The 22,336-nt window shown below is 43.0% G+C and overlaps 1 protein-coding gene across 1 annotated transcript; it reads right to left on the minus strand.

The window, feature by feature from the left end:
- Window positions 1-142: 142 nt before the first annotated feature.
- Amigo1 (adhesion molecule with Ig like domain 1) lies at window positions 143-5,783 on the minus strand. Its single transcript, XM_003478988.5, has 2 exons — window positions 5,257-5,783; window positions 143-4,832 (listed from the first exon to the last, which is right to left on the minus strand). The coding sequence occupies exon 2, from the start codon at window positions 4,728-4,730 to the stop codon at window positions 3,252-3,254; it is 1,479 nt and encodes a 492-aa protein (XP_003479036.3). The 5' UTR covers window positions 4,731-4,832; window positions 5,257-5,783; the 3' UTR covers window positions 143-3,251.
- Between the last annotated feature and the right edge of the window lie 16,553 nt (window positions 5,784-22,336).

A 22,336-nucleotide genomic window follows, 5' to 3' on the forward strand; every position in this document is an offset into this window, starting at 1 on the left:
ATCTTATTGTTTAGATGTCAGTTTTACCCATATTGTTATATTGGCATTTAAAGATTCTCTGTCTAGGCCGCTGTACCTATACAAGGTACCATAAATCCCACCCACAAGCTTAAAAGATAAAATAAACCAGCACAGACCATGCTAGAACAGAGACTCAAGCCAGGTTTAATGGTCATTATCTAGTTTTCAGAGCCCACAGGCTCTTAGATTTGCCAGCCTGGGTGTACACAAGTGGGAGGAACAGGGTCCTGGACACTGGAAGACATACAGAGGTAAGAACACACACAAAACTGGAATCAATTGGCTTTGCTCTCCCCAGGTGAGATGTACCCTCCCCTGCCCCCTTCTCAGAGGCCTAATAAATACAAGCAAAGAAAAAACGATCACAAATAGTTACATGGACAGATTGTAGAGCCCTGTCGTATTCTGTCTCCAAGGACACCTGCTTCCTGGGAGATATGTCTGGCTTACTGGTGCAGGGTAGGGTGAGGGGAGGAGGTGTCTTATAACCACACCTGGTAGTTTCTACCCAAGTTCTACAAAGCTTGCTGAAGGGTATGCTTTTGGTGAGTATTCAGTCCCCCAGCCACCTTTGGGTTTTATCAACTGAAACCACGAGAAGCTAATCAGTTAAACCTCTCATGGGGGCAACCTGGCACATCTTCGAGGTATCTCAAACTAGTGGATACGGTAGGGAGACTTAGAGCTGCAAGGACTCAGGAAGAAAATGGCCCCTTAACTCTCATGGAGCGCAGCTAAAATGCCCCAGAAGGCTTGCTTCATTTGACTTTCATTTTAAAAGTGTTTCAGAGCCCTGGGTAGTAAGATGAAAAATTGCAGCATGAAAAAATACTTTCCCATGTTTCTTGCTAAGTCTGAGGAGAGAGTCCTGGTGCCTGTGGCTCTGGTGACAAATCCTTGTAAGTCTCTGGGGTATAGCCAGAAAATGTTTTCCTCCACCTTTTGTCTTATTAGAGCAGTTAACATTAGGAAGAGCAATTCATAGCTTCTTGGCCCCTGCTAGTTTCTTTCTGGGTCCTTCATTGCCCTAGTTCTTAGTATCTTGTATATGTAATTTTTAAGGAAGTTTTCTCAGGAGTCTGAAGAACTACCTAGGGCCTCACGACCCCTTCTCAAAAGATCTTCAACCCATGGTCCCTCTGACTCCTAACTTTTCCAGAGAAGTGATTCAGAGTCATGGAGATATGAAAGTTCAGGCAGTTCAAAAATTAAAGTATAACAGTTTGTATATTTAAGATGCCTGGCATGGTCACTGTCTCTCCTACAGCACAAGAAAAGTGTGCATAAAGTTGTGCACAAAGTGAGAGACTATTGGAAGTGGCGTTAGTGGGGACTACAGATCCATTGTCCTGTTGGAGGTCGAGGTGCTGGTGTGCATGCATATTTAGGAGCGTGCATAGCTATGAGCATGCAACTACTTGAGGGAAATTGCTGCACCTCTCTCTTGACCAAACTAGGTTATTAATAAAAGATGGACAGCAGCCTTGAGATCCCAGGGACAGATAAGGAGAAGATATTGACTTCAAGCCCCTTCCCCAGTCTTAACAGGCGGCTTAACAGTCAGGCCCTCCTAGAAAACAGTTCTCATCCACAGATAAATAACACTTCTTAGAACCTAAAAGGAAGATCAGAAAACTAGAGGACCTGAAGAACTTTCAAGAGACAGGAAACAGAGGAGAAGAGACATTAAAAAGGACCAACGTCAAAGAGCATTTCACCTTTGCCCTGCTCATGCTGCTGCCGAAGCTCATAGTCTCTCAGACCTGTACCATGGTTACAGGAAGAAGTTAAAAGAAAGCAGTCATCTTCATACCCAAACTATTCTGAAATTCTGGCTGGAAACAAATGTTCTTATGTTCCTCTGGCCTAACAACCACAACTGCACAGACCTCAGGCTGAGGGATCGAGTGGCAGAACTTTCCATCTGGAAGTGTAGTGCCATTGGTTTCCTCCACTACAGGAATGACTTGAGCTTTAAGGAGAGGGTAAAACTCTATGCTGCACTCCAAATTGCCATCCTGAGACAAAAGATCACCCAGTTCCAACCCTTCAGATGACTAAATCTCATGCTTTGGCTTTGCACCAAGAGTGAGATCTCAGAGAGGAGCGATGTAACCTTGTCAACACAGAGGAGATACCTGGGTTTCCTCCATCTCCACACTCAGTCTAACTGAGCTGGGGCCAGATTTTCCTAGTCTTCTCTTTGCAGAGCAGCATATTAAGGGAAACTCAGAATCCTAACCTAGCTTGATAAGGAGACTGAAGAGATGGTATACATGGAAAATCAAATAGGTTCCATTGGCTACTACATCACAGAAGCTGATTTACCCTCAACGTCCTGGTGAGAGTGGGCCAACAGTATCACATCTACAGCAGCTATCCATTAAAGTTCTGGCTTCACCGACCCACTCTGGTCTGACACACAGATCCTGGGAAGCAAATGTTAACCAAGAGTTTTTCCAATCAGGGAATTAGCCTATCTGGAATTCACCCTGCATCCACAAGTTTTGTACTAGCAGCTATTCTGTGATGGGGTCTCTTAATTTATGCTGTAACTGTGCCACTGGTCCCAGTATAAGGCACAGATACCAGATCCCACATGCTGCCCATTCAGGCCAGGGTCCCACTAAGATCCATCTACCAGGGCTCACTGGGAAAGAGGCTTTAGAGGAAAGACTCACAACAATCTTGGGGAGCATTACCAATCAAGGCCTCATTTTCCAAAGATTTCCTATTCCCCCGCTGTGAAGTGTGACTTCCTGACCAAAGAAGATACTGAAGCTTTCTCAACATGGCTCCTGTGGAGGCTCTCCCAACACACACAACTTCACAGGTGTGGGTGGGCAGAGACAAAAAAAAAATGTTTTTAGATGATTTTCCTTTAAGGAGCTAGGGATGACCTCAAAAAGGTTAGGGAATCTGCTCTTCCCTTTACCCCTTTCTCATTCTCATCCAACTCAGACATGCCCCTCCTCCTCTACTACACTGAGAATTGCCAGGACTTTGGGTAGGGGTGTAGCATTTGCCTGAGGATTAATATATCCATATTTGAAACTAGCGGCAGCCACACCGTCAGTGGGATCTTGCCTACTTTTGTGCCCATGACCAATTCCCCAGAGGTCAGGAAGAACCCATTCCCTTGGGCAGCCAGCCCTCTCTTCCATCCCCTCATATCCTTCAGGGGTGCATTACCTCTCCTGGGGCACAATCTCCCCACCAACCTATCCTGCTCACACCACAATGGGTGTATCAGAGAAGACCGAGCTGACAGATTCTGGATCTGACATCCTCCGTTGGCCCTTGCTTGTTGCCTCGGGCACTGGCAGGGTGTTACCTGGCTTGAGCTTGCCGTTCTGACCCTGCCCAGGTCCAGCAGGTTCCAGGAAAGCCACCCGCCGATCAAAACCATCATCTTTGTCCCCACCAGCCATAGGATCATGGTTGGGTGTGGTACTAAGCATGGAAGAGCTGAGGCTGTCACCTTGATGGCTGGAAGGCTTCTCTACACCCCGGCACCAGCAGCGGCAAGGGGTGAGGTACAGATATATGAGGACCAGGACCACACTGAGAATACAACCCACTAGGGTGGTATAAGCTGTGTTGAGGGTGTCATGGTGCCCATGCAAGGTGAAGTTGTATACTTTTAACTCCACTGACAGTGTCTCATTGAAGGTCTCCCCCATGGCATAGCATGTATACACACCCCCATCTTCAACCTGCACCTTGTTGAAATGAAGATTGCCATCCTTGACTGTCACTGTGCCATTGGCCACCTTATCTAGCACCCGTTCATTGCTTGGTGTCACCCACACCTTAGTCATCCCCTGCTGCCTGGTGTCACACTTGATAGTAAAGGTCTCACCCAAGTGAGCCTCCCAGGCACTCTCCTTGTACTCGCTGCAATTGAGAAAACTTAGGTTGAAGACATTGTGCAGCTCCTTGGAACGCACACAGTACAGATCCTCCTGAAAGTCCATCACGGAGCTCAGCTGCCGGTACTGCCAGTGTGAAAAGAGCTGATAAAGCTTGCAGTTGCATTCCAGGGGGTTGTTATGTAGGTACAGTCCATTCTTGATCCATGCTGGCAGCTTCTGCAGGTCACTCAGTGGCAACTTGTTCAGCTTGTTGGAGGACAGATCCAAGAGTGTTAGTTTGGGTAGCTTGGCTCTTTCGTTGACCAGTTCCAGAGGGAAGCGGGAGATCTGGTTCTGGCTCAAGTACAATTTCTGGAGCTGGGCCATGTCATCAAAGGCATAGCGGTCCATTGTCATGATATGATTATTGTAGAGCAGCAGCACCTCCAGTGCTTGCAGTTCACTGAACAGGAACTCGTCCAGCGTTCGCAGCTGATTGGAGGACAGATCCAGGTAGCGCAGGTTGGGTACTGGGGAAAAGGCCTCCGAGGAGATGAAATTCAGGTGGTTGTGGCTCAGCAGCAGGGAATGCAGGTGGGTCAGGCGCGTGGGGGTCCACTCAGCCCGCAGGCGGCTCAGGTTGTTGTGGCTGAGGTCCAGAAGTGCTGTGTAGCTGGGTAAGGAGTGGGGCACATTGGGCAGTTGCTGTTTAGAGCAGCTGAGGATGTTGCTGGCACACAGGCAGGCAGCAGGGCAGCTAACCACTGGTCGGCCAGCTCTGGCCACCTCAGAGAGGAGCAGGTACAAGGACAGCAGCAGGAGCCAGAGGCCTCGCAGGTCACACTGAGGTTGCATAGTGTCACTACAGAGGGTGAGGAAGGCCACAAGGAAGATCTGGGAGGCTGTCACCCGGGCATGTTTTTCGGTGGGGCTGGAAAGGATCTCTTTCACTACAGGCTTGAGAGAAAGAAGATGGGTTTGTGGTCACCAGGGACTCTGGAGGAAGGATGGCCACTCCCACTTTCCCCTTCCCCAGCGCCCACCCCATCCCATTGGTTAGAAGAGAAAGGAAGAAATGTTAGGTAGTTCTCAGTTACTATGCAGGCAATGGACTTAAAATACTGGGGCAAAAGAGGTGGTACAAAGGCCTACTAGTCTTGACTCATGGGTGTAGAATAGGGGTATACACAGCATGTCCGGGACTGTTCGGGGTCACTAGGATTGCAGACGCGGGGTTTAGTGACAGGGTCAGCCGGGCCTTCGGGGAGGAGCTAAGGGAAGGTCAACAGGGCACCGAGCTGCGTAGGGCGCGTCCGGAAGGGTTTACGGTCTCTGGGGCCTGTCAGGGCGGGCTCCCCCCAGGAACCTCTGGTCACTGCACCTGCTCGAAGAGGACGTGCCTCAGCCCATGGCCAGTCCTGGAGCTCCGTCGCGGCCTCCCCCGGCGGCGGCGCCTCACTGGCCGGCCTCTCAAGGCTCCCGTCTTACGCAGGGGCCCGCGCCCGGCAACACCGCCTCCAGGGTACTTGCGCGGCTCCGCGGCGCTCCCTCGCTTCTCCACCTGGACTGCTGCGCTCGCTGGAGCCCACCTAGCACAGCCGCCACCTTCAGGTCGGCAGGCCGGGCGTGGAGCTGTGCTGGGAGCTGGAGGTGCAGCGATGCGAGCCGAGGGAGCAGCGTGGGGGTAGCAAGCACCGCGCGCGCGCCCGCCGCCGCCGCGCCGCCGGAGCCTCGGGGCGCGTGCGCGCGGCGGGGGCGGGGCGCACGTGCGTGTGTTTGTGTTGGAGCTCGCCTGGTGCGCCGGGTGTCCGGCCGGCAGGTGTCCACCGGCAGGGTCCTGCACTTGGTGAATCTGTCCCGGTTGCTGAGCTGGTGACAAAGAGTCGGGAAGGGGATACTGGTCGCTTAATCTCGTCTCCTACTTCCTCCACCTTCCTCCTCTTCTTTTGCATCCTCCCACCCCCCATTCTGCCTTCTTGCCCCCAGTTATCCTTCCTCCTACCAAATTGTTGGCCGAAAAGTTTGCCTCTCTAAAGTCAGTTTGCTGCAGCTGAGTCCAGGGCAGGAGGCATCACATGTCTTAATTTTCCAAATTAAACAAGTCTGGCTCAGCTCCCGCCTGTCAGTGTTGGCGGGAAGTTCATTAATTACCTTTAGAGGTCCCTCCTCCCTTCTCGCTAAGGCTGAAATCCGAAAAATTTGGGGAAGGACACATTTTGTTTCCTTTTCCCCTTCAGTGTTGATGCCGCTGGTCCATAATTCTTGGGGTACCTGAAAGGCACAGCTCTATAGCCTGCGTGCCAGCTGGGTGGGTGGGGCAGGCTCTTCTTCGCACTCCTGAATCTAGGCCCATTAAAACTCGTGCAGCTTTCCCCACCCCACCGCCTAAATACACAGCAGAGGTTGTGTGCAAGCCAGGGACACGTTTCCATTCCTAGAAACTCCAAAATCCATACTAGCCTGAAGGAAGTAATTTATCCCTTCAGCCTGGCCACCTGCCCTCTTCCTGAACCAGTTTCCCCTTGCCTTATGGAGCAATTCCAGCAGAGTTTCTCTGTTACCTTATCCTCAAGATGAAGGCCAGTGCTGAGGCTGGGGTGTCTTTCCTAGGGTGGTCCCTGAAACACAAGCTGTTAACCAGTGTATGCTCGTGGGTTGGGGGTGGGGCAACAGGATGTAGGAAAACTGGAGACCTTACAATTTAAGATTTTTACCTATTTTTGAAATGGTGGGCCCTGAGGGAGAAATTCCATTTTATTCTTTCTAGTCTCTTACAACAGCAAGACCAAGACTGAAATTAATGTCTCAATAGATTAACCTGCTAAATTTTAAAAAGAAAGATTCTGTATCTGTCACATATTTTACCATGAATTTAAGTGGCTGTATTATCTTTTTGAGAGATATTACCATGTTACCCTTGTGCATATTGTGACAAAAGTCTTTACTTTCCTACTTATGTCAGGCACTGATGAGAAGACAAAGAGGCTGTTATTTTTGGAGAGCAGGAAGAGAGGAATTCTGAAATCACATTGCATCGGTTATCTATTGTTGCACAACACATTACCTCAAGACAGTATTATAGAGGTTTACTATAATATTGGTGTAGGAGATAAGGGTTGGGGCAAACTGGATGGAATGTGTCAAAGATTATAAAAATCCATGGCCTGCAGGTTAAGCAAGATGTTTCCTAAAAGGAGAGGACATGTGCAGAATACAGTACCCAAATGACTTCAGGATTCCTGAGCACTGTACAGGAAGCCAATCAGAAAGCAATATTTTCAACCTTTCATTTGAATATTGCATTATTTGCAGGACCAAACAGAAGATGCTGTTTTTGATCATTTACATGTGGGTATAAACAATCAAAAGACACTGTTTCTGGTCATTTACTTCTGGCAAGAAAACAAGCAAGTCTTTCTATAGGACAGTTTATACCTGGCATGAGACCAAGTGAGTTTTTAATAGACAAATGTCCCAATCCCTTATTTGCTTAAGGGGAAGACAACTTGGGCATTTGGAATACTGAAGATCCTCTCCGCTTATCCTTGAGGCAGCTATGAACTTCTTTCCCTACTCATCTTGCCCTGTAGAGTGTGTTTCTTTTCTGTCCTCAATAAATGTACACCCTCACTGCCTTTTCTCTATATCTTATTCAGTTCTTTGGGCACCAACGACCTGTGAGGAAGCCCTACAAGACCTCCACAATGTGATAACAATATGATAGATTATTTTTCACCATTTCTGGTGGTCAGAAATTTGGGAGTGGCATGGTATACTGTCCTAAGTTGGGAGTTTCTCGTGTAGCTACAGGTATATATGTCAACAGGAGTTACAGTCATTGGGATGATGAACTGGAACTGAAGGATCAACTTCTGCAGAAGATCACTTACATGGATTTCTTGTGTGGCTGGCTGTTGGCAGAAAATGCTGGTGCCTTTCCAGCAGACTGTGCATGTGCCTTAATAGCATGCAGCTGACGTCCCTCAGCGCAAGAGATCCAAGAGAGAGCAAGACTGAAGTCACAATGATTTATCTCTTTGAAGTTTTGTCTATCACCTCTACTTTAGTCACATAGACAAGTGCTGATTCAATATGGAAGATTACATAAGGACATGAATTCCAGAAACAGGATCATTTGGGGCCATTCTGGGCCTGCTTATTACACAGGTATTTTAAGATGGGAATTTGGTCTGAACTTTATATCTGACTATTTTTCCAAATCCATTTTATTTCAAGGAGATAAAGAGGAATAAAAAGAAAACTAACACAAAATTTCTAAACATGGGAATCAGGGGGCAACAATGGTATGTACGTTGTGCATTGTCATCCCCAAATCATTCACCCAGAGCACAAGACAACTGTATTCAATTGTCTGAACAGTATCAGCACAAATCTTTCTTTTAAGTGAATTCAGAGAAATCGATAGTATAACTATCTTAACTTTTTATATACATATACATACACAAATACATATGTTGTTTCTTTTAATTTGTCACAGCAATGAAACAGTATGATGTTTACATATGTGTGTCTTATTTATTTCACTAATGAGCATGGTCTCAAGTTGCATCCATTTACCTATGAAAGTCTCCAGTTTATCCTTCTTTATGGCTGAGTAGTACTCCATTGTATAAAAATACCACCTTTTTAATCCATCCTTCAGTCAGTGGGCATTTAGGTTGTTTCTGGATATTACAAATTGTTAGGGTATACATATATTGCTGTGGTATGATGTATTTATTCTTTTGGGAAGATACCCAAAAAGGGAACAGCTGAGTTTTTTAAGGAATCTCCACACTGAATTGTCATGTTGAGGGTAGAACCTGACGTTCTGGATTTCTAACAAGTTAACAAAGCAGTGCCAATGTACATGATCCAAGGACCACATGTTGAATAGTGAGGGTCTAGAGTTGTGCTAGTGAAGTAGGTAGCCACTACACATATATGATCAAGTTAATTTAAATTAATAACATTACAATTATCTTCTTCAGTTTCCCTAACCACATTACAAAGGCTCAGTAACCACATTAAATAACACATCATCACAGAAAGCCCCCCTAGATAACACTGGTATAGAGAACTGACTTACATATAACTTTCCTACAGCTGCTTTTTAGATCAGAGCAACTATCTACAAATTCACATCAAAAGAGGACTTGCACAGGATAAATAGCAACAAGATATTTATAGTCATATTTAATTCTTCTCCCTTGAATGGATTAACCCAGTGTTCCTGAATACAATTTTAAAGGTTAGCTTAGTAATTGGAAATAACTGCCTGGTAATGTCACTAGATGAATTGCTTTTCTCCACACTAGGGGTATTTTTTTTTTCCTTGCTACTGGTACTGGACTTTAGATTCAGAACGGAGAATATTAGGAAAGACACCCTGTTAAGAAGCTACTTTTGGCTCCTTTTTAAAGACTCTTGGAGGTTAACTATCCTTTTAGGACAAAATAATGCAATACACTGGGCACAATTGGGTATTCCTTTCTGTGATTCCATATCATGTTGTTAATACATCCTTTAGAACTTTTCATATGTTCTTTTGTCTATTACATATTTGCTCACTCTATTAGAATGTAAGCCTCTTGAGGGCAGGGTTTGCCATGGAGCTGGCATTTAAAATGTTTGTTGGATTAATACTTCAATTAATAATGATATCATATTCGTATATTTGTTATGTTAGGCTTCTTAGCGTCTGGTGTAAACTTAGACTAGACAAGTCATAGCTCTATAGTGATATGAGAGACTCTGAACACTTTACTTTGTTTTGCTAAATCTCATTCTGTTATTTGTTAAATGGGAACAGTACATTTAACCTGCGCTTACATCACCAGATTATTCTGAGGACCAAGTGGGTTTACAGTTACAGAAGTATTTTATCATTTATAATTTTTTTAATTCTAGTTTTCTTGAAAATTAGGACGTACTCTGGTCTCAGTGCCAACATATGTACAGATTAACTTGCACGATTGTCTCCTTATTTTCACATCCTATAGTATTGCCTGTTTGGCACATTCACTCGTGTTTTCAAGTTCATCTTCTCTGTCTCTGTCTCTTTCTCTCTTTCAGCTTCCCTCCCTCCCCCTCATTCGCTTGCCTAACCAGCTTTTAAAATTTTAAGATACAGTATTTACAGATTTTAAATAGAAATTACCTTTGACAGTTTTAAAATATTTTAAGTATTTATTCCTTCAATGTATGGAGAATCCCAAGCATATTACTAATATCTGCAAGTTTTGTAACTCTTGGACCATCTTCAAAAAGAGGTGGACTCTGAAATAAGGCTATTCTGAAAAAGGAAGCAAAAAAGTAAATTGCTTAAAGCACTAAAATTTTAGCTCTCACCATTGGGTTGATTCCTATCTATATCTAGCAGTTCCTCTGTATTCCCACTTTTGTCTCCTGAGATCAATCTGTAGTATTCCTATTGCCCTTTCCCTGTGTGCCCCCTCCTGCCTCCATAAACCACCACTCATTTCCCTGACCTAACTTTTTCACTTTCTCCTTAGCATGCTTTCACATGGATTTATGCCTGTGACAATTGGTATCCGTTTCCTTTTTTTTTTTTTTTTTTTTTTTTTTTTGCCATTCCTTACCTTTTTCACCTTAATCTTATAGCTTCTTGAAACCTGTAGTTGCTCGGGAGAGACCACAAGGATGTGCACCTTAGCTAAGTGCAGAAAAGGAATCACTGGTATGGGTTGAGGTGTGCCGTAGATGCCCTTCAATGTTCTGAATGCCTTAGATTTGTCAAACAAATATTATGGTACTTTGCTTAGGCAAGTAATTCTTATTCCTTATATTACAGGGTAAGTCGCTAGGATAAGTCTTGCAGTGAGTGCCAGGGCTATCTTGTCTTCTTAAAGTTAATCAGTCCAGGAGATGGCTAAATCATGAATGTTTTTTTTGACTTCCTATATACATGGGCATCTCAAAATTGTCCTGGGCCAAGTCATCAGATACATGTTTTTTTGAAATATGGCTGAGAAATTCATGGTTCAGAATGTTATTTTAGTTCTTAGAGATAGGGTTCTAAAACACAGTCGGCCTGCACATGAGCAGATATCCCAGAGAAGAAGGACTTCATTTTCAAAGCAATACTGTAAATAAGACTCTCCTGGAGCTCTTGGGTGGTTTTACAAAAAGATTTTAGTACACTTTTTTAATTAAGGAGTTTGTTATAAATCTGAAGATTTTTTTGTGTATGCAATGCTTTTTTTTAACCAAAGGCTTTGTAACTAAAATGAAATTTTAGCTAGTGTTGAGGCTGCTCAACTAATTTTCATATCATATGAATCCTTGATTAATTTGGAAAGCTAATATTCCAGTTTAGGAAGTCAGTGCTTTTAATTTGGAAGGAATTGTTGTTAAACTGTTAAGTTTATAGTTAAGGGTATTTCTTCTGGATCTGTGACTGTTATGGATTAAAAACTAGTGGGCACCTTAACACCAGCTGAATTAAATTAGCATGGTGCTGAGTGTAGATGGCCCACCTGAGGAAAGTTGTCAGCATAAAAGGAGATGTGAAGAGGAAAAGGTGGCATTGTGAGTCCTCTTAAGTGGTGTTGTTTGGAGCCTTTGGTCTACTTGAGGAGCTTGTCATGCTGGCTCCCCTGACAGAAACTCGACTGTTAGTGCAGGAGCTCGGGACCTTCTTGCTGAGGATGGCTGCAGTTGGGGGAGCTCTGATCCTTACTTTGAGCATTGTTTCTTGGCTCTAGCTGTTCAATCTCCAAGAGAAGTTTGTCATGCTGGCTTCTTTGATATGTTACTCAGCTGGTCTCATCGTTGGAAGAGCTTGGAACCTCACTGTTGCTGAGGATGGCTGTAGTACTTTTCAGGGGAGCCCTGGTCCTTATTTTGAGCATTGCTTCTTGGCTCCAGTGTAGAACCCTCAACCTACCGGCACAGATCCTTCACCCTGCTGGCATAGACTTTTTAGCTTCCACCACTGACCTTTGGGTCTTGCCAGCATAGATCCATGAAACAGTCTTGCATGAGTCATTGCATGGGCTCTTAGTCTTCTTCAGCTGGACTTATGCAGGACATTGCTGTAGGATCCCGGCCCTTGGCTGGATTTTCTAGTGTTTTTAGTTTTGTGGACAGATTTCCGCACTGTCTTGTATTTAACTCTGGGTCACTATCATAAAATAATATTATAAATTCTGTGTCTTATATGTAATTGTTCTCTTTGCAATCCCTGACTACAACAGTGATCATTTAGTTAACCCTTAGAGTTAATAGATGTTTTTCTTCTAATAACACTTTCTGAGCCAACTCATTGTATTTAAAGTACTTCAGCCGCTTGTACTGTTGCTTACTGTTTCTCAGACTAATTATAATATCATCTGGTCTGACTCTTAACTATAAGGAGAGAAATTTAGAATTCCCAATGCTAGCAGACACCTTAGAGGTCAAGTTCACAAGCTGGCTGCTGGTAGAACCAGGAAAAGAGTGTAGCTTTGTGATTCAGAGTGCAGTCTCCAAAGCCAGGCCTCTTGGGTTTGGGTCCTTGCTGTACCACTCCTCCTGTGACTTAAACTAGGTACTTAACCTGTAATATGGGAGGGTGAGAATAATAATAATTGTCTACTGAAAGGGGTTGTAAGGATTTAACAAGCTCATATATCCTAATAATCTGTAAGAGGCAGTAAGTACTGTACGTATGTGAGGAGGTAGGTGGGAGCTGTTTCTTGCCACTTTGATTTTTTTTTTTTTAACTTTTTGACAAAAAATGGTCTCACTATGAAGTTTTGGCTGGTCTTGAACGCCCTTTGTAGCTCAGGCTGGCCTCAGGCTTACAGAAATCCTCCTGCCTCAGCCTCTCAAGTGGTAGAATTACAGGCATGTACCACCACACCCAGCTTCTTTTGCCTCTTTGGTCAGGACACTTTTTAATGTGTTAACACATTACGAGGGGCAGAGCCAAGCAACTAGAGGGGGCATGGTGCGTGTATCGGGGTTATATTGTGGCCTTGGCTTGTGTTCTCCAAGGCCTGTGTTCCATGATTCTAGGCCCTGGTTATGGTCAGAGCAGAGTGCTAGGTGTTGACAGATGGGAAGCTAGGGGCCACAGTAGGGGCATTGTGAGTGAGTAGGATGCAAGGTCAGTAATAAAACTATCAGTTCCTGATAGCCCCTGTGAAGGTGCATACCAGGCCAACAGGGTAGTTCCCCTTGATAGACAGTACTCCAGTTCTTTTAAAGCCACAGACAGAAAAGCTTCTGCTATACCGAGTTGTGTCATATTGTGGCTGGAGTACTGAGCTCAGTTCAGAGTGGGAATGAGATCAGCTCATTCCCACTCTGGAGCATACCCGGAAATAGTTGGTGAAGCATTGTACAGTGCAGAACTCTATCATATGCCTTTGCTCACAAACATCTGTTGAGCCTCTGGGGCAGAGCACTGTGTTACACGCCTTAAAATGAGGCTGGGTAGAGTGAGATGCAAATATATTTTGGAAATAGTTTCTTCTTTCTAGGATGTAGGAAGTAAGATGTATGGATTCAATTCAGTGTAGCAAAGACTATCGATTGATTGGGTATGTTCAAGTTTCAACTGGTATATTGGCACCCAGTAGAAAGAGCATTAGACTGACTTTAAGACAGCTAGATTTGCTGGGCACAGTGGCACACAACTGTCATCTAGTACTTTGGGAGGCTGCAGCTAAAGCATTGCAAGTTCAAATCCTGCCTGAAAAATCTAATAAGACCCAGTCTCAAAATAAATAACTTTAAAGAGGGGAAAGGTGGAGCTATAGCTCAGTGGTTGAGCACCCCTATGTCTGATTCCCAGTAAAACACACACACACACACACACACACACACACACAGCTGGATTTTAGTCTTACTCTTGTCATGGACCAGCTGTGCAACTATGTATAAGTTACCATGGGTTTCAATTTTCTCACACAGAAAATAGAAATTGTAATACTTGCCTATTAAAATTCCTGGCCCACTATATCTGAATCTTCATGGGAGGCACCTGGGAAGTATTTTGATCAGTATTTTGAAGTTACTGGTCTTTATGTACCCTCAGATTACCTATATCAGAATCTCCAAGGAATTTAGAGGATTACAAGGTTTGCCCCCAGATTTGCTTAGAATTCTAGATGTGGGGGTCTGGGACGGTTATATTTAAAGTGATCCCAGGTGATCTTTTGGAGCCCTAGCTTTGAGAAACACTATTGGAGAATTTTGTGAGGATTAAATGAGAATATGAGGAAACTAACAACTCATATTTGAGACTAAGCCATACAAATCTTTTGCTTTGGAAAGAAGTCATCATAAGCACTTCTGAAAGTTGAAATGCTATGTCTTAGTGAGAATCTTCAGAGCTGCAAAGGAAAAGCCTCAGAAAGAGCAGTTTGAGGGTACAGGACCCCACAGAGTAGCTATATTTTATTAGCTGCTCACAGTGTGCCTAATGGTTCCATGATCTGGAGAATTAAAATAGTGTTTTGAAATGGTAAAAAGAGGCTTGCAACCCAAAAGTTGCCTACTATCCCACAAAGATGTTTACTTCCCCCCAAAACAGGTTTTGAATGAGCCAAATTGCTACTATTCAATATGAAGAATTTTTTAGGGGCAGGATTCTTATGAATAACTTCCCTGTGACCAGTGTGTGCCCCACCCATACATGGCTAATTTTAGTGTGTGAATTAATCCCTATCTAATCACCTGTGGTTAGAAAAGCAGAATTAATTTTGGTCAGTGACTTAGTATCTCAGGGATTTACTTTCTTTAGAGAAGGAAGGACAAAAATAAGGAGGAAAAATATAAAAGAATGGGAAATTTTGAAACCCCTGATGGTTAAGGTGTACTGGCAGCTTGATCGGCTTGGGAGATGCCCAGGGATTGATAAAGCACACTTCCGGGTGGGTCTTGGAGGTGCAGCCTTGGCATCTGTATCTCACTGCTTTCTCTCCAGCAGTGTTGCCCTACTCTATTTCCTGGTCACTGTGAACTAAACATCTTGGCTACACCTTCCTGCCCAAATGTTTCTGCTATGGGGCCGATAGACTATGGACTGGATTCCCTGAAACCACAAACCAAATTAAACCTCTCCTCCTTTTAAATTGTGGGTGTCAGATATTGTGTCCCAGTCATGGGAAAGCTGACTACTAGCAAAGGTACAGTATAGGTTTGCATAATAAAAAAGGAGAAAGAAATAAAGAATGGCTTTGAGATTTGTTAACATAGATCTCTTTGTGAAACCAATGGATTCCCTGGCCCTACACACATACACAGAGACACATAGGATTTTTTGCACATTACTTGGGTGGTGTGGGCCTCATAAGTCACATTTATAGACACCTCAATCAAAAACTTCAGATTTTTTATTTAAAAAAAGAAAAAATGGTAGAAATAATACAGAATTTCAAAAAATATTAACACTAAGAAATCACTACTTGATAAATTACATATTGTCATCTTAGAAATAGTTGTTCAGGTTACAGAATCAAAGCATAAAAAGTGGATAGACACTCAAACAATGAGAGTGCAAACAATTCTGTTCAGTGATCCAACAAAAACTTAGTAATGGTTATCTATCTGACACACTTAAACATACATACATTTATACCCTTTAGGGCACTTTCCTTCCCTTTCATTTTTACATTCTCTATTATATATTTTGGATCTTATCACTCCTTCAGTTTTTAATATTTTTTAGAGAAACAATGTGATATTTACAAATGTAAGTCTGATTTATTTCACTTATGAGGATAGTCTCCAGTTGCTCCATTTACATATAAAAGCCTCAAGATCATCCTTTTAATGGCAGAGTAATATTCCATTGTATAAAAATACCACACCTTTTTCATCCACTCTGTGGTTGATGGGCGTTGTAGTTGTTTCCAAGATTTAGCTATTACAAATTGCGCTGCTATAAACATGGGCTCACATGTATCACTTTGACATGACCTTTTCAATTTTTCTGGGAAAATACCCAGGAGGGGAATAGCTGGATTAAATGAAACTTCCAATCCTAGTTTTTTGAGGAATCTCTATACTGATTTCCACCGTGGCTGTACCAGTCTACACTCCCACCAACAGTGGAGAGGTGTTCCTTTTTCCCTGAAGCCTCACTAACATTTGAAAAACTTCCATTTTTATGGGCCTCTAAAAGACAGCACTTTACTACTGGGGGAAAAGCCAGAGGAACAGGTTTCCATTCCATATTGAGAAATGTCTTCAGACATTTCAGTTGTCTAATAATGAATCACTTTCATTTTAAGGTCCTGAAACCTCCATCACAACAAATTCTTGACCACTTATGCATTTACTTTTTCATTCACTCTATTGAACACATTCCATTCACACATGGCAAGAACTCTTGTGGGTGTACAAGAGTAGAAATGTGAAAGACAAAGATAGATACATAAGAGACTGTATCTGTTCACAAGTTTCACAATTTAGTAAAGGGAATTAGACACAGATGGTTACAATGCATGATGACAAGGAAAGCCTGGGTGTAAAGGACTCAGGGGCCAGAGAAAGAAGAAATTTGTATAGAAGCCTTGCCTAGAGACTGATCAGATGACCCCTAAGACCTCTATCAACTCTGGTATCCTGGACAACAGTGGGCCAGAAGGAGGCTTGCTCAGGGAGAAGGCTTTAGCAAAACTACCCCAAACTGATGCACAATGTTTATTAAAACAATAATAGCATTGTGTTTGCTATACAAAAATAGCTAGCTTCAGGACCCATCCAACTTTCCACCAAATGGCAGTCTCTCAAGACTGTGCTAAATGGAAATTCTGGAACTGTTACTGATCCTAAGGTTCTTTGGTTAACAAACAGTAATTGAATCAGAGGCCTGAGCCCTTCCCAGAGGTTGCTTTTTGAATGGAGCATCTTCAGTTGACTACTGTGGCAGGAAAGCCAGGTAACACCAGTGAGGATGTGCTGGAGAAAACGAGGAAGGGGGCAGAAGTGAATGCAGGAGAACATGGAGTGATTGTCCCCATACCTAGAGCCATCTCCTGTGACTGTTCCTGCACCTTTGAGGTTTGAAAGCCTTGCCTTCCCAGCAGGTTTTCCTCGTTTTCCCTGCCTGCTTCCACAGACAGTACATCCGCCCTTTCTCCCTCCCACCGAGGTCACCGCTCAGCAGGCTATGATAAATGTCATCTTTTTATGAAAGTCGCCTTGGAAAAAGGCAATTTGACTGCAGTGAGGCAGAACAGGGATCTGAATGCCAGCCGCCCTTTATTGACCAAAGCCCAGCCCCAAGAACAAAATGAAGAGGACTGTACAACTGCCTTGGGGCTCAGTCCTCCCTGATGTGTCTCTCTCCTGGGATCTGGGGGCTGTGCAGAAGCATCATGGAACCTGGGTCCTGAGCTCTGTGTCTCCTCCCTGCTCTGTCCCTCTTCTCAGCCCTGTGTCTTCTGCTGCTACTTGTTTCCTGGCTAGTAACGAAAGGTGCCTGAGAACAGTCACAGCTCTGGGGGTGAGGCCCCTTACACTGTGCAAGCAGTGGGCTGCTGATTAGTGCCGGAATAAATAACAGCAAGCTAATTATCTCCTGATTGTGGCTTGCCTCACTAACAAGGGGAGGCTGGAGTGGTGATGCGGCTGTTGATACTATTCCAAGCATGTTTCTGGGTTCAGGGAAATTTCCATGCCTTTCCAGTCTGGAGACACTTCCCCTTCCTAAATGCTCTAGAGTTCTAAGTGGAAATGTTCCCTCTCTTGCTTCACCTTGGAATTGAGAGACTCACCCCAGACAGACTGTTTATGTTAGTCCCCAGTGGGTGATGGGAGCTGGCTTCTCACAGAAGCAGGCAAAGCTTTCAGGGCTAGAGGTTGGCCAAGGGCATGGAGAGATGGGTCCTTAGGGACCACACATGCCAGCACTTAGTATCCTAATTACATTTGGTACTCCCACTCCTTGAACTGAGCGGTTTCCATCAGACAAGCAAGCAAGAGCAGAAAAAGTACATAGAGCATTGGTCCCGACTCTCGTTCTACCTTTGTAACTTTAGACATGCTTCTTAGTCACTCTGGTCCCCCATTTTCTCTTATAAAATGAGGCATGATAACCTCGGAGCTTTGGTTAGTTATAGAAGCATGATTTTATGACTCTAACTGACATTTGACTGTGGTGTTTCCTTGTAGTTCTAGGCTAGGAAAACTGCCAATGTATTTTGTGGTTATCTCTCGAGAATGAATTTCCTTTTTCCTGTGTGATTGCCCTGCTTCCATATTCCTCCCACTTTACTTGACTTTTTACTCTCTTGATCTTGAAAATTTGTCTTTTCTGGAAAGAGACGAGTGAGCAGCTTCCTCTTTAGGAAAGTTCCAGTTTCTAACAGCCCAGGCTGTGCGGACCTGCAGACCCAGTAGTTACCAGTTTGCAAAAAGAGAAGCTGTGAAAATGCACTCTCAGTAGAGCAGTAACCTCTGATGGCTGACTGAGTGCAGATGAAGAAACCAATTTGTATACCAGGTACTTTGGCCCAACCCAGACTGTGGGCCTTGTCACCACCTTTTGTCAAATGCAAAGTTCACTTGCAGGAAATTGAAGGGGTAGGTGAGCTGCCCTCTGAGGAGATCACGTGTTAGACAAACCTGATGTTTTCACCTGAGCAAAAGAAATCCAAGAGAAAAAAAAGCAAATATTGGTCACAGACTCCTTAGGAAAAGGAAAGAAGAAAAACCTAAGGCTAATGTTATACTCAAAAGGCTAAACGGAAAATTCCTGCTTTGGGAATAGTGAGACATTCTGAAATGGTCAGAATTTCCAAAGGTACTAAGTCCATGTTACCTGGTTTGCTCTAATGGGAAGAACATTCAGGTAGGGATCAGAATGTCACATTTGGCACTATACTTTATCACTGCTACAGGGTAAATTTGGACAGCTCTCTTATTTTTGGCATTGGCTAGGGTAACCAATAACTCCAAATTGTAACCAATAACTCCAAAATCTCAATGTTCTAATGTCAATGAAAGTAAGAAGTCAGCATCTCACATAATGCAAGTGTTTTGCGTGGTAGCCTTCTACCTAGCAATTCAAGGATCCACCTGCTTACTGCCACAGCCTTTGGAGTGCTCCATTGGACCCTCAGAATTCAGTCAACAGATGAGCAAAGAGACAGAGATCATGCAGGATGTTATGGAAAGTTTTATGGACCATGTCTGAAAGTGTCATTTAACATTTCTGCCACATTCTACTGCCCCAAACTCAGTCAAATAACCACATTGACTGTAGGGAAAGCTGAGAAACATAGTCAAGCTGTGCACACAGGAAGAAAAAGGAAATGGTTTAGTAAACACCCAATCACTCTCTGACACATGTTATTTGAAATTTGTTTCTGAATTTATCAGTAGCAAAGGGCCTCTACTTTGTCATGATATAAAATAGGAGAAAAGATCGTGAGAGAGTTTTAAAAGTGTAGAATGAACATCACACACACAATTATAATGTGTTTCTCAAATTAACCTAGAACTAACTTCTTAAATACTGGCTTTATTACTCTTTTAGAAACAGTAAAATGCTCTTTTGTTGGAACAAATATATTTGAGTTACATGACAAGTATCTGAAAAATGATGGTAGTGGTCTTAATGTAAACTTTTCAATAAATCCAGTTCTTTAAACATTTTATATAATGTACATTTCCTGTCTCCCCTTACCTTTGATCTGGATGGAAGATTCAGCCAGCATAGCTGGTGTGGTCAGTGTGGCTACAATTGGTTGCTCCCACCAGCATGTTTGATGAGCCTCTGTGGGATGGGATTCATTACAAGCAAAGGCCTAGGCAAACAGGTAGTGTACTGAGGACAATGGGAGCCATATTTCTCTCAGGTAGCAACAGTAATTACATGTGTGGAAAAGGAGTAAAGTCTGTGGCATTAAGTGAGAATTGGAGACTTAAATACAAATAAATGTAGATGTGTGTACATATAGCTTTCTAACATGAATGAAAGTGTTCTCTCAGAAAGATATAATGTCTGTGAGCACACCAAGCACAAAGATCTTGGCTTCTAAATACCTTTTCCACTTAAAATAAATCAGCCTAGAAATTAGAGCCTGGAACATCTTGTTTTGCTAGACAGTAAGGAGGTGCTCAAGGAATGATGGAAATCTGTCAAAAGGATTGAGAAGCCAGTGTGGGTTCACAGGGCAAACCCAGGACAACTTAGGCATCAAAACAAATCATTTTAGCATTAGGCTGTAACTCTTTGAATAAAATAAAAATAGATGATATTTGTGTAGAGCGGGAAGATTTTGTCTTACATTAGAATACCAACTGATGGAAAAAGGATGAACTTAGAAAATTGCCATTTGATAACCATCATAGTAATAAATGACTTAAGCAAGAACAATCAGTGGATGTTAAAACTACCAAATGGTAAAAGTTAGCATCCTGGGTAACAGCCCAAATCACTGTGCGGCTCTTGTTGATGTGAACTGGAATGTGACATCACTTTTCTAGTATTCTTAACCAAAGTATATAACTTGAATTCACTTATTAAGGTAACACCAACCAAATCCAAACTGAGGGACATTCTACAAAATAATTTGGCTGTATTCTCAAAAAATATCAAAGGTTGGAGAAGTAGCTCATTGGTAGAGTGCTTGCCTAGCATCTGGAAAATCCTGCATTTAATTTTCAGCACACGCACACATATACACACACACCAGGATTATGAAAGACTGAGGAATAGTTGCAGATGGACTCAAAAAACAAGAAAACCAATGTACCAGATAATCCTAGATTGATTTGTGCATCTATAAAAAATGTTATTAAGGGGCTGGGGATTTAGCTCAGTGCCGTAAGCACCAGCCTGGCAAGCGCGAGGTCATCAGTTCCATTCCCAGTATCAAAAAAAATTATTAAAAGAGTCAATGGAATTTGAATGATTTTTAGATTTGACTATTGTTTTATCTTAAGTCTAATTTGCTGGTTGTGATGTGCTATGGTTATGTAACAGAATATCTTTTTGTTTAGAAAATACACACTGAAGTGTTAAGGGATATTACGGTATCATGTCCGCAACATACTCTCCTATGGGTCAGAATTTCCATGAATAAATATATACAAAGTAGGGCAGAAAAAAATCTCATATGGGCAAAGTATGAAAAAACTGAAACACGAAACAAACTAAGGGATTGAATGGAATGCAGGAATTCTTTGCAATTTTTTGTAAATCTGGAACTATTTCAAAGTTAAAAAATTAAAAATCATGTGTGGCAAACAAAACAAACAGTCTTGTACCTTTGACCTCTGGTAGGAAAGACTCCTGATAAGAGCTGAGATTTAAAAAGAGGTGAGAAGCAGTAAAGCATCATAGAGAAAGATCAGGATTTGGGATAAATGACCTAGATCGAGTACAATACTTATCACTTGCCAGTTGGATGATCTGAAAGTTACTTTACCTCTCTGAGCCTCAGTTCTGATTTTGCAGAAGTACCGTGTGGCTTAAATAATAATAATAATAATAATAATATATGTGCCAGGGCTTTGTAAGTCATAAAACATGGCAGCAATATAAATCATAGTATAATCTTTATTTTTTTCCTCCCAAAAAAAACACAACCAATGAGTGTAAAATGTGTCTTTAGTTCTTGTGTCTCTCTCTTTTCTTCATCAAGTTACCAGCTCTGTGTTGCTATTCTTAGAGAGAGATGAACTGAGAACAAAGGAGACACAGCATCTAGAAAAGCACCATTGATAGCAAGGCCACCAGGGCAAATACCCTTCATGTATGATGTGTGCGCACATGAGTTTTGGAAGCCTTGATTTCCAGCAACCTCTATGAGCAGAGACCCTGTGGGGCCTGTTCATGCTGTTACAGATTCATAAACATCTGCTGTGTGACTTGGAAAGTCCCTTCTAGAAGGAAAGCTGCATTTGCTTCTATCACTCCTAAAAAAGATAATTGTGTAAAGATATTTAGATGTGAACTACACTCTGGCCAATTTAGGAATCTGGGGGCTATGACCTCACATCGGAGGAGCATCTGATAGCAATGTGGGGTAATGAAAATCATCATTATGGTTTGAAACACTCTAAAGATTTTCACTCACATTCCCTCATGTGAGCCTTAGTGCCACAGCAACCTGGGAGGCAAATATCACTCTTAGCATTTTTATAGATCAGGACTTTTCATAGGACTCTGATCAGATCTGGGACCTACACAAATCCACAAATGACACCCGTAGGACACACATCAGGACATTAACAATCCCCTTCTGCAACACAGGCATTTTAATCTCCTTTACCTCCCTTATGGGGGCCCCTTCCTATCTCAGAGCTTCTGTTCTTGTGCCTTTGACTTCTCAGAGCACTACTCTGATCACAGTGACCTCTACCCGGATCTATAGCTCTGAAGCATCCCATGCTGGTCTTCTTTTTCAAAGTTATCTGACACTGGCCTCTGCCAATCCCCACATTCCAGCCAGAACCAGGGGTTCAGTATCTTAGTTCCTGTTACATAAGGCTGT

Source organism: Cavia porcellus, unplaced genomic scaffold, assembly GCF_034190915.1.
Source record: "Cavia porcellus strain 051 isolate PalLab524CR breed Dunkin Hartley unplaced genomic scaffold, mCavPor4.1 scaffold_1, whole genome shotgun sequence".
NCBI lineage: Eukaryota > Metazoa > Chordata > Mammalia > Rodentia > Caviidae > Cavia > Cavia porcellus.